This window comes from Gracilinanus agilis, chromosome 6 (genome assembly GCF_016433145.1).
Source record: "Gracilinanus agilis isolate LMUSP501 chromosome 6, AgileGrace, whole genome shotgun sequence".
Classification (NCBI taxonomy): Eukaryota; Metazoa; Chordata; class Mammalia; order Didelphimorphia; family Didelphidae; genus Gracilinanus; species Gracilinanus agilis.
Genome location: NC_058135.1, coordinates 117,349,639 through 117,363,132, shown reverse-complemented (window position 1 = coordinate 117,363,132; position 13,494 = coordinate 117,349,639). Strand labels below are relative to the sequence as shown.

At 37.6% G+C, this 13,494-nt stretch overlaps 1 protein-coding gene across 1 annotated transcript in view; it reads right to left on the bottom strand.

The window, feature by feature from the left end:
• DCHS2 (dachsous cadherin-related 2) overlaps positions 1-13,494 on the bottom strand; it is a 352,313-nt gene that overhangs the window by 86,399 nt on the left and 252,420 nt on the right. The window contains exons 4-7 of the mRNA XM_044680745.1: positions 10,227-10,463; positions 8,561-9,577; positions 3,882-4,069; positions 2,010-2,109 (exon numbers count right to left, since the gene is read on the bottom strand). Coding sequence (XP_044536680.1) covers positions 2,010-2,109; positions 3,882-4,069; positions 8,561-9,577; positions 10,227-10,463 — 1,542 coding nt within the window. The remainder of the gene's footprint in view (positions 1-2,009; positions 2,110-3,881; positions 4,070-8,560; positions 9,578-10,226; positions 10,464-13,494) is intronic.

Here is a 13,494-nt window from a genome sequence, read left to right as displayed (position 1 = left end):
GAAAGATGTGGCTCAAGCTATATTTTCAAGGTTTGACTCAGTTCCCATCAAGAGGCAGTTCCACAATGAACACGCTTAGCAAAAAAGTATGTAGGCCCCTTTAAACAAATTAAAAACAAAAAAGAAATCAGAAAAACATCTAGATAAGTATATATACCAAATGATAAATGGAGCGAATGATCTCTTCCACTCTCAACTAAGAGAAAGAGTCAAAGTCTCTAGTATATTAAGCTGGAAATAGGGACATAGTCAAGGTGCTAACTCCTTTATGAGTTAGCAAAGTCTTTCTCTCCCTTCAGAGACATGAAGAGAGTCTAGAACCAAGTTTCTTTTATCTTAAACTTGGAAGCTAGAAAACCAAGATCTCTCTTCTTCCAACTCTGTCCCTCACCCAGGTGTAGAACACTCAGAATCTTATGCAAGTGAGCTTCGAGCCATGAGTTTCATATCCTCTATCACATAAGCATAAATATCAATATAAGTGATTTTCATTCACAATGTTCAGGATAGTTATATGTTCCCTTTAAAAGTTCCAATAAGTTAAATGTGTATTTTACTTATACTACACTGGTATATATTAAAAAATTTGTGATCCTTGCTTCACAATATTAAAATGATTCATTAATATTGGAAGCTTTTCGTTTCAAAATAGAAGGAACACTATCATTTATTTTTATTAAGGTTTCAAATTCTTTCCTTTTTTCCATTATGGTTTCAAAATTAAGATAATTTCAAATGAGTACAAACATGATTAACTACAGTGAAGTCATGCCGTATACACAAACTGAGTTCTAAATTAAGGTGAAAATCATATGCAGTTAAATTATCATTGAAAATTCCTCAAATTGCCCATAAAGTATAGTACGATGTCTTTAAAACAGTTGAAGTAGGAATGGGGCAAAGATTCCTCAAAAGAAAGTAAAGGTATCTGAGGAACAGTCAAGCTGAGGGGATTGCTCTGGAGACAACCTAATATCAATTTGTCAGGAGAAGGGTAGGAGCCGGGGCTAGTAAAATTGGAAAAAAGGGGGGGGGGAGGGTAAAAAAATTAGCCATAAAGAAAACAAATGCAGGAGGAGGAGATGCTCCAGAAAGGACTTCACCAATAATGTTGATTCTGTTAAAAATGTGATCACATGAGGACAGCTAAATGGTTTAGTGAATAGAGAGCCAGATCTACAGATGAAAGTTCTGGGTTCAGTTCTAGCCTCAGATACTTTCTAGCTATGCAAAACTGGATAAGTCACTTAGCCCTTATTGCCTAGCCCTTACCACTGCCTTGGAACCAATATAAAGTATTGATTCTAAGAAGAAAATGTGATCACACTTACATAACTGTTCCTTCTGTCTTTTTCATCATGAGGTAGGATGAGACACAAGACAGTCAAAGAGAACATAGTAAGGATGTTCTAACTGTCTAGGAATGCTAAGAACTATTAAGGCTCTTGTTCTCATTTGCTCTGCAACTTAAGTAGAATGAATAACCTCTGGGTATGTTGGATAATTGAAAAGAGGGTTTTAAAATTTCTGATCCATGAACTTTTTCAATGTTTGATAATATTTTTAATGTTTAATGTTTTATGATGTTTTAATACTGATAATAATTCTCTTAAGGTGTGATAATTATTTTCCTTTACAATGCTACATATTTTATTTTATGTATTTAAAAACATTGTATTCTAAGAAGGGGTCTATGAGGTTTCACCGGTCTGCTAAATGGGGCCATGACACAAAAAAGGCTAAGGACCCCAATTCCAAAATCACACTCATCACAATAAGGTGGTTACCCTCTCAGGCATTTGGGTACCACAGTGAACTGAAGGCATAGCAAACAAGATGGAATAGCTGGAGAGATTGCTGATACAATTTCAAATATTATTCTCTTCTCCTCTCTCTTTCTCACTCTCTCTCCCTCCTTTTCCCCATGCCAGTATAACATGCAAATAAATCGCATAATCTGTCAGCCTTCAAGTATTCCTAAAGACTTTTATGCAATCATAAAATCTTACCTGAAGATAATGAATATAAAACTTCTCCATTGTTTCCTGAATCGAGATCCTTCGCAAACACGGTGGTAACCAACATATCCGCAGTCTGACCTTCCAGGACCTGCCATTAAAGCAAATGGCTTACAAGTCTATGCTTTATAATTAAAAATAAAATGTATTAATGAGCCTTTAAATGAGAGAATATCATCTGTTTAATTCTTCTCATTTACTTTAAAATCTACATGAAATTCAGTTTTACTCTCTGTAAAGCCATCTGGATAGAGGCCATGGAAATATGCCAAATTGCACATTTTAAAAAGCTCCATTTAAAGACAAACCAACTACCCTAAGGGGTATTTGGCAGATTCTAGTAACTCTTTAAAAGAAGGAAATCAAGGAAATTGAAAACACTGAGATACTGAATTTCCTTTGGGGATTCTAGCACCTTCTCATTTCAGATTCTTTTACCACTAAGCCTTCCTTGTCAAAGCACTGAGGGGGAGAAAAAGTGGTACATATGTTTGCGCATAAAGATTATATGCAAAGGGGATGTCATGGACAATTGCACTGAAGAAAATACAAAACCTTCCTGTGTCTCCTCAAACACTTGAATCTCTTAGATTTTGTGTCTCCATATTTCTGTAGCCCAGGCACAAATCTGGGCAATATTTCAATGATCCAGTCTCTAGGGCACAAAGACAATGACTTGCTGGGGTAGGGTAATACATCGTCTCTACCCTGGAAAGCTGGCTCAGAGCTATAACTTCCTTGACAGATTTGAAGTGGTTAGCGTGAGAAGGTCAGGATTCATCCAGGTGAGATAAATACACACAATGACATGGCTACAGATTCACTGAAGTATTAAAATAACATATTTGGGGAGTTATTCAGATATTTTCTATAAGAACAAAATGGCTGATTGGGACTTTATTTGGAGTATCATATTAAGATCTGTTAATACGAGTTCATTTATGTAGAGTCTACTTGGCTTTGAGTAATTAAGGGTAGACCTCTTGGAAATAAATGCCATTGGGTAGGGGGTGGAGCTGGGTTGTAGAGAGGGATAAGGATGAGGGATAATGGAGACCAGAGCGATCAGGGCAAAGTTTCCAAATCTGCTGGTTCTCCTAATAAAGCTGTTCAAGCTCATGCCTTACTACTGAATGGTTGGTAAGGTGATCGCTCTTTCCTTTTTTTTTTAGAATTTTAATTTGTTGTTCATTTTTAATATTTTTTCTTTTTATATTCTGAGTTCCAAATTCTCTCCCTCTCACCTCCCTCACCCAGTGAGAAAGCAAGCAATATGAAATGACTTATACATGTGGAATCAAACACAATATATTCCATTGAAGTCATACATTTCAAATGGAAGAAAAAGGAAGAAAGTGAGAAAGTTATACTTCAATTTGTACTCAAGAGCTCATCCGTTCTCTCTGGAGGCGAATGGCGTTTTTTCATCATGAGTTAAGGTAATCTTTCTAACAGAAATTCTATAATGAAAAAAAGCAACTGCCTTTAATAGTCTCTAACTGGTCAAAAACAAAACAATTAGGATTTATTTCACTTTTTTAAAATGGCAAAGGTCTGACCCAAAGGTGCCTTGTTGGATGAATTGAACTCTTCATTGAGATAGTATTCAACAAATTCAAATTTTTACCACAAGATGGTGCTCAAAACAAATGATGCATACTCTTATGTGAGTGGGAATTGGGGAATCAAAGTACTAACTCCACAGTTGCCGGAGATCGCCTAAATGCAATTCCATCATTTCTTAGCTGAGAAAACAAGTTTGGGAGGGATGAAAGGGAAAGCTTGCCCAACATCACAGAGGTAGTAAGTAGAACGCTTTCTACAATGCCCTAGATTCATTTCACATTCCTTTGTTCCACAAACCTTAATTTTGAGCTCTTTTCCAGGAAGAAACTGGGGAAAATAAGGTTTATTATCATTGAGGTCTATCACTGAGATGTAAGTGATCATAGTGGCATTCTGTGGAGGGGACCCATGGTCAGTCACTAGTACCATCAACTGGTGATGTACTTGGTGCTCCCGGTCTAACGCAATCCAGTTTATAATTTCACCTGAAGGATACAGAGAGAATACAATAAAACAGGTCAAGACAATTAATATCGAAATCTTTATATTAAATATCAATATTCAAAAAATCCCATAGAAACATAACTATCTCTAAAATAGTACATAAAAATAATAATGATGTTAATAATGAGCATTTAAAAAATACCCACCTAGGGCAGCTAATTGCCTCAGTAGAGATAGAGGTAGACCTGGGGACAGAAGGTCCAGGTTCAAATCTACCCTCAGACACTTTCTGGCTGTATAGCCCTGGGCAAGATACTTAATCCCTCCCCTAATTGCCTTGTCCTTATCGTCTTCTACCTTGGACTTGATATGTAGTAAGGTTAGGGTTTTAAAAATAAAAATAGCTACTATAGGTAATTGATGTGAAATTAAATAAGAAAGAAAGGGAGAGGAAGAGAGGAAGAGAGGAAGAGAGGGAGGGAGGGAGGAAGGAAGAAAGGAAGGAAGAGAGAGTGAGAGACAGAGAGACAGAGAGAGAGAAAGTACCTACTCTGTGTGCTACGTCACAAATATATTGTTTTCATCCTTACAACAACCCTGGGAGGTAGGTGCTATTGCTATTTTTGTTCAGTCATTTTTCAGTTATCCTACTTTTCATGACCCCAATTTAGGGTTTTCATGGCAGTCATGCTGGAGTGATTTTCTATTTCTTTCTCCAACTAATTTTACATGGGAGGAAATGAAGGCAAATAGGGTCAAGTGATTTGCCCAGGATCACACAGCTAAGCAAGTATCTGAGACCAGATTTTAATTCACAAAGATGAGTCTTTCTGACACTAGGTCTAGTGCTCTTTCTACTGCCCCAGTGGTCATTATTATATCCATTTTACAGATGAATAAACTGAAGCAAATAGGATTAAGTGACTTGTCCAGAGCCACCTTGCCAATAAGTGTCTGAGACCAGATTTGAATTCATGTCTTCCTAACTCTAGGTCCAGCACTCTATTGCACCATCAGAGTGCTTATAAATATAAAACACTAACACATTAATAAATGTTTGTTGACTCGACAAAATGATGGGTTTTCTTGCTATTTAAGATACTCTGCCCCATCTTAATAATCTAACAATACATAACAGTGACTTAGCCAAATACAGAAAGGTTCACCACCAACAACGTGGTCAGTAGACACCCCAGCAGCATCATCTCCCTAATGGATTTACCTGAAAGTTTGGTATAATAGGGCGATTTTAAGTGCCATTCTTTTATCCCCATATATATTGCAGTGTTCTTAAGTACGTGGGAAGAAAAAAACTTACTTATATCATTCTATGTTTCATCTTTAGCCCACATACTGATTTAATTCATCACTTCACAAAATATGCCCTATCCTCAGGTAGTCATCTTAGATAGAGGCAAACATAAAATGCTTCCTTTGCAGCATTTTCTGAATTCTTGCAATTTTCCTGAGTGGTACCATTTTGTAGGATTAACCTCACATTTCAGAGGCCAAGATTTCAGAATTAAAATGTCAAGCACTCTGACCCAGAATCAATAAGAGTCAATGAAAGGCAGATTCTGAGAAAAGCTTTCTGGTCCTCTGACTCCTGGTGTCTCGGTTTCCTGGCTCCATCTAGTTGTAAAATGTAAGAAAATGCTCATCTATGAGAACACTGTTATGAAGATAATAGTAATTCTGTCCCTGGCTATACTTGATTCTCTAGTGTTATTAAGGCATGTTACATTAGCAAGTAATAATAGGCAATGGGGTATAGTCCATAGAAGTTACCTCCGAGTCAGGAAGATCTGGGTCCAAATCATACCTTTGATGTTAATTGGCTGTAAGACTCTAGGGCAGTGATGGCGAACCTTTTATAGACTGAGTGCCCAAATGGCAACCCTCGTGCCACATGTGAGCCCTCCCTCCACCCCTGTCCTGCTGCCTTACCCCAGACAGGGGAGGGAGGAAGCACTCCCATTGGGCTACTAGGCAGTGGGGTGGGGGATGTGAGGAATGTCTTTAGGCACAGTGGAGAGGAGAAAGGGAGAAGCCCCTTCTGCCATATATATGCCATATATTCTCCAGCATGGCTGTAGGCAAATCAGTTAACCTCACTCAGGTAATTCTAAAAGGCTGGAAACTTCCAAATAGGAAAATGCCAATCCACTATGATAAAGGGAATTTCCTTGTGGAGTTCCTATATCACAAATCTGGTCTGTGTAATCCCCCAAAGCTAACAATAACATATAATTTGCAGGCAATAATAATAGGGACCAGAGGATCAAGAGCTCTAATTTCATTTGTGAGAATTTTCTGACTTATTATTCTCTCTCTACAATTTAATTTATAATTATACTTTATAATTACATATTTTACATATAATCATATATTATATAGTTATATATACAATTTAATTTATAATTATATAATATAGAATTACATATTACGTGTTATGTGTTAATAATATTGAATATAATTATGTGTAATATAATACCTATAATATATGCTACATACATATTTAATATATGTATATTAAATATATTATATGCATAATTATTTTATTCTATCATTTAACTTATAATTTATAATTACATATTATATATTACATATATTAAATTTATTGTATGCATATTATATAATTCTCCTCCTACTGTTTAATTTATAATTAGCTATATATTATATATGTAATATTATATATAATATTATAATATTCTCCTCCTACCCAACTCATCATCTAAATTCATTTCTTCTGTCTTCTCAACTATTCATAGACTTCATTCTTCTACTCCATACCTGGGTCACAAACCTAGAAAATCTCAAGTTCTTGACCACTGACCACCACTACCACCATCCCAGTGAAAGTGCTTCTCATTCAGTTTGGTTCCTGTTCTCCCTTTCAGCCATACTCCTTCCTGGCTGCTATACCAACTCCATCACACTAATTCTCAATCTACAGAGTTCCCTTCACCTAGGACAGCCTAGAACTAGTTTCTACCACTGTGCTCCTATGATTCTACAAAGAAATGGGGCTTAAGCTCCAGGCTGCAATTGGGTGCTCTTGTACAACTTCCCTTTAAAAACAATTCCTGGATAGCTAGGTAGCACAGTGGCTAGTATCAGGCATGGAGCCAGGGAGATTTGGATTCAACTCTAGAGCCTCAGACACTTCCACTTGCCGCTTTTCCCTCTTGGAATTGATATTAAGGCAGGAGTTTTTAAAAAGAATAAATAAAAACAATTCCCTTTTTCTGCCTTTGTCAAACTAAACTAAATTAAGTTTTACTGATATACTCTCAGCTTTGGGGATTAAGGATTTTCTCATAGATATGGGAGGGAAAAATATTAACAAAGGTAATGACTGTGTGTGTGTGTGTTTTTAAATACTGAGAGAAACAAATGGTCCTCAAATCTGCCCTGTCTTCTGAAAGCTTTATGATGTAAGTCACTTTAATTTCTTGCATAAAAATTCATGGTATTGGGTTCTGAAAGAGACCTTAGAAATACAAACCTCATATAGAGTTGATAAACTTATGAACTTAAGAATTCATTATTTGAGAGATGAAACATGCAGATGTTTCACACATGCTTCCTTTGGCAAATTGTGAACAAATAACTTTAAATTATAAGATCATTGAATCCTAGATGGCAGGGGAAGGGACCTCAGATCATCAGAAATGAATGTCCTCCATCCCTACTCCCAAGGACTGTCACCTTAGGGTATGCATGTGTGTGTGCGTGTGTTTCCTGAAAGGGAATAAAGAAATAAATCCATCACTAGGATTATTTTGACATCTGGTCAATGGATTTATCTCCTAAAGCTTGACACTGATGAGGATCATGTGTGTTAGATAAGGATTCTGACATTTTCCAAAAGATTTACTGAAAGAAGAATATCAAATAAGGGAGATGGAGCAGAGGGAGGGCACAGGCTAGAAACAAACAAACAAAGAAAAAAAAACTTTGAATACATCCCTTAATTCCCCTTGGCTTCTGTCTCCTTATGAATAAAGTGAGTGAGCTGAACAATATTGCCTCCGTAAGATACTTTCCAGGCTACCTACAATCCTACAACTTGTCCATGAAGTCTCACCAGATAGGTTTCTGTCTGTGTCTCTAATTCAGGTGAAAAATGCTATCACCACTTGAATCGAATGTTATCCACATAAACTAGAAAGCCTGTGTGAATAATAGCACACAATCTTCAGCTGTGAAGTACAATTGAGAGCTCCGAGTTTAGACAGCATGATTGCTAAAGTCCAATTCAATTCTGTCTTCTTAAATTCACACAATAGTATAATGATGTATGTTGTTTCCTGGACCCCTGCTATAATCATACAAGTACATCCAATGCTCTGTCTAATAAACCAAGCAAGCAAAAGGCATTATTAAACCTTTTTTATCCAACAAGCACCGCACAAGGAAAGAGGACTCAAAATACAAAAAGTAAAATAATTCTCAGCCATAAGGAACTTCCTAAAAGATATAACATTAGTTATTGATATGAGGAAAGAAGCAGGAAAACAGAACCCTACCTGTATTGGGGTTCATCTTGAAGAATTTCCCATCAGACACAAGGGAATATGACAACTGTCCATTTTTCCCAGAGTCTCTGTCAGTTGCTACAACTGTTCCTATTACCCCTTGGGGTATAGGGTTTTCCTCCACTTGCAAAAAAAGGACATCTTGCAAAAAGGTTGGACAATTGTCATTTTCATCCAAAACGTGAACCGTTATGGTCGTACTCACATTTTGCCTCAACCTGTCCTCCAGGCTCCAGGCAAAGGCTTTGAAACGGTATGTTTGGATTGCTTCATAGTTCAATTGCTTCCTCAAATAAATCCATCCTGTAGAAGCATCAATGCCAAATGCAACAGAGTCTGTGCTGGGCTCCAGTGAGTATACAATATGGGATGTCTTACGGTGTGGCTCCAGTGAAAAGGCTTGGACTTGAAGTATCTGGGTTATTGGTAGAAGAAATTCACTTGTTTCTGTCTGATAGACTAAGTGTTCAAAAGCCAAAGGAGGCTTCAAATCTGGTTTTTCAATAGTCACTGTCAACATGAACAGAGATGTTAAATGGGGAACTCCTCGATCTTTAGCCCTGATGTACAGAGTCCAACTCTGCTGCATTTCTTGCTCAAGGGTCCCACTGAGATAGATGACACCAGTATCTGAATCGATGGAGAAGATGCTTGACTTCTGGTTTTCAATGGTATATTGGACATATCCATTCTGGCCACTGTCTTTGTCTTCTGCATGAGCAATATATAAGGCAGTGCCAGGCAATGTACTTTGTAATAACCTCAACTCATCAGAAGCTGAGCGAAAAATGGGAGGGTTATCATTGACATCAATCACAGTGATGTTGACTTGGGTGCTACTATAGACAGGAGAGCTGCCCAATTGTGACTGGATAGTGAGGATAACTCTGGATTGGATTTCATGATCCAGCTGCTTCCGAGTACGGATGACACCAAACCTAGGGTCAATAGTGAAACTCCCATAGGGATCCCCAGAAGAAATTCTGTAAGATACTGTCTCTAAGGAATCTGAGGGAAAGAAGGAGGAGGAGAGCAAAACAATCATTGCAAATAAAATTAAAGCAACATTTCTGATAAGCAGAAAGATTTGACTGCAGTTCTAAATGACATCTGTGAAGAATATAACACAATCTGTTACTCCTTCCTAAACTCTTAATATTTTCTTGCTCATGGCCTTGGAGTCTCGCCACAATATGCCCTGTTTACCATACAAAACTGAACACAGTTGGGTCATTCTGGGAATGTTTGGTTTTTCCCTCAAACATATGATGAATAGTCAAAGACTAAGCCAGTGCTCTCCTTTTAATCTTTTATTTTTCTTGCTTTAGATAAAAGGGATGAATGTTCAGAAGATCACTGGTTCTGTCTAGTCACAAAAAACTAAAACAATTTCGTTTATATATTTCTCTCTTTCTACTTACAGATGGATACGAATTTTCATTTTCTATAAGCAAAAAAAAAAAAGGAAGAAAAGAAAGAAATTAAAAGGAAATGGAGGCTTAATTCCTCATTTCTTTATTCCCCTTTTGGGAATGTATATTCAGTAAAGCAAGGAAATATGGGAAGAAAGGGGGAATTGTTTCATAGCTTTTAGATGCAGGAACAGAAAACTTTAATCCTAAAAACCTTGAATGCAACAGGAAAAGTGACCACTTACTTGAAGGCTCTCTTGCTTTCACGGTTCCAACAGGGCTGTCTTCAGGCATGTCTTCATGAATAGAGAAAACATATTTGGATCTTTCAAAAATGGCAGGTGCCAGAGCAGTCTGGAGGATGTGGATGGTGACATCTGCATTAGTTACAGATGTGAGGCCACCACCGTCTCGGGCAGAGACAGTCAAAAACATGCTAGTAGACTCCAAATGACTAAGAGTTGATATTAAATAAATAATTCCTGGAGAAAGAGAAATCAAGAATGAATTAACAAAAACCCTGAACCATGATTATAACTGGTATCTGAAGAGTATCATTGAGGAGACTGGTATTCTTTCCAATGTAATCAACAGATGCTGCAGGAGCACGGGAGGGATATCTAGAAATTAGGCGTCTTTGGAGGTGCTGTAACTCTCTCCAGGAATGCAAAACATCCTGTTGCAATCTAACCTTTGTCCCTTACTGACTATTGGGAAATGATCAGTAGAAAAGACCATTCAGGTATGCTCTGGGGAAGATGGGTTAAACACATACATTGAAGAGCTACATGTGGCCCATACCACTTTTGAATATGGTCCAAAACACATTAAAATATAGTTCAGATCTAATCTGGAGGGCACCTACAAGGTACAATAGCTAGAGTGCTGGGTTTGAACTCAGGAAGACTAATCTTTCTGAGTTCAAATCTGGCCTCAGAAACTTACTAGCCATGTGATCCTGGGCAAGTCACTTAACCCTGTTTGCCTCAGTTTCCTCATCTATAAAATGAGCTGGAGAAGGAAATGGTAAACCACTCGATATCTCTGCCCCCAAAACCCCAAATGGAGTTACAAAGAGTTGGACACGACTGAAAAATGACTAAGCAACAACAACAACAACAATTTCTATGCTTGACATGATTGGTTTAGAACACTGAAATAAGGGTTCTCTGAATTGCCTTAAAAAATTAGGAAAAAAGGGCAGGGACCCAGGAAACTGAACTGTGATTGTGACACAGAGAGTCAGTTGTTAAACATTTACCACTATACCATTGTCTGAAGTCCATAGACCCTGGAGGTTTCAGGCGATCTGTGAACTTAGATGAGGGGAAAAATACATCTTTATTTTCATTATAACTGGTCATTCTCACTGGTTCTTTACCATGTATGACACCAAAACAGTTAAGAACCCCTGATCTGGGGAGGTACACCTTAAAAGTTAGGTTAAGACCAGACTAGGGATGTCCCTGGATTTTAGGTGAAGTAGTTAGGAATTTACATCACATAGGCAATAAGGAATATTAGAGACTTTTTGGTAAACATAAGACATGGCACATTGTGGATACTTGTGACAAATAACAGTTTATGAAGGTAACTATGCTAAAGTTTCATTGAATGCCTCTAAAAAGCTTCCCTCAATATAAAAAAATGTTTTTAATATATTGAGATACATTTGCTAAAGCCATAAGACTACTTCTTCCAAGAAAGGCAGAAAGAGCAATTATTAGAAACCTAGAATCCCTTTCTTAAAATATTAGAGGTATTCAGGGGCACAAGATGGCCAATGGACAAAGCACAGCACAGGGGACCTTCTTGCTTTCAGTCGCTAAGTAGGAAGTTAGCACATATACCAGCTAAAGAAGGTTTAGATTAGACCCTTTGATTTTCAGTCTTAAAAGTAATTGCAAGAGACACCTCTCTAAAAATAGAATTCATGTTATGTTTAAAAGCTTCAGTAATGAATATCAATGAAGAGTACAAGAATAAGCAAGCAAAGCTCCTTAGGAGTCAGGCTCCTTCACAAGAACTTGCAAAGTTGGGATTAACAAGCAGTCTAAGCTGACTGCGTCTAAGAAGAAAAAAAGGGGGGCATAACTGGGGATAGCAGAAAGAGCACTAGATCCAAAGGTTAAAGATTCGGGCTTAAATTCTTGCTCTCCTGTTTCCTTTCAGTACGACATGGGGCAAGCCACTTAACTTTTTGAGCCTCAATTCCCTCATCTGAAAAATGAGTGCTTGGCTAAATGATTTCTAAGGTCCTTTCTGACTTGAACTCTGTGAACTTCATTTTATCCATAGATATGTGGAAGAAATAACGGTAGATAAATTCTTTGAAGCAATTGGGAGAAACTGGGATTAACAGTAATGCTTTAAGCATTCAATTGCCTTAGAAAACTGAATCATTGGTGAAGTTGAGCCAAAAAAAAAAAAAGCCTTTATCAAATATCTGGATTATCCTGAAAGAAAAACAAGACAAGTCAGAGCAGCTAGGTGGCTCAATGGACTGAGAGACAGCCCTAGAGATGGGAGGTCCTGGATTCAAATTTGACCTCAGATATTTCCTAGCTCTTCTGATTCCAAGACAAAGTAAGAATTTTTAAAAACAAAGACTCTGATCAAAGCCCGTTCATATTTACCAGCCTACCCCACAAAAGTTAACCTTTCTAATCAAGATGTTTTTTTACCACTAAGGTCTCAGTTCTTCATGATTTGGCAAAAGGGAGAAAAAAAGAAACAAAGAGCCAAGGCTGGCCAAGTTCCACTTCTCACACCATACTGGGATGATGGCTCCTATTACCAGGAGGAAAGTTAGCAGGTAGTACATGTTAGTTTAAAAACTCCAAGGAGTACTCATGCAGGAAAGAGAGCTTCTGCCTGCCAAGAGAAAAGTGCTTTGATAGGAGAAGAGAGAGGGAAAGTTTTTTTTTCTAATTTCTCCCAACTAAAGATAGCATATAAAGAATTTGACAACACCAGGCACATTGCTTGCTTCTCTGTCTTTTCCTAGGTGTTGCTTGAAAAGACAATAAGTGTTACCCAATAGACCCATCTCTCCTTTCACAAAGAGCTCAGAAGTTGAAGCCAAATTTCTGACAGCCCCCAAACCAAGAGAAGACATCCTTAGTATGCAAGCTCCCCCCAGCCAAAAAAAAAAAAAAAGAACTCTATAAAGAGGGGCAGGTCAATTGGGAATAAACAAGAACCTTGTGGATTCCTTCTACCAAATTCAAGCCAAAGCTTTTTACAGTGTTGGAAACCCCCACTGCCTGACTTGCTGTGTGGCCCCCAAGCTGGTCACTCTAACCTTTCCTTGTCTGGATTCTCTCAATTTGTAAAATGTATGGGGTGGGGATTAAACCTCAAGAGTCCAGGATTTTAATTAAGGTTTGCAAAGTGCTCATTTCTGGCTCAGGGAAGTGTTATTTCTGGAGGATTATTCTCTCACCAGATCAATTTTGCCACCAAACTCCACACAAGTTAATCATTATTATGAAGGAAAGGACTTCATTTGCA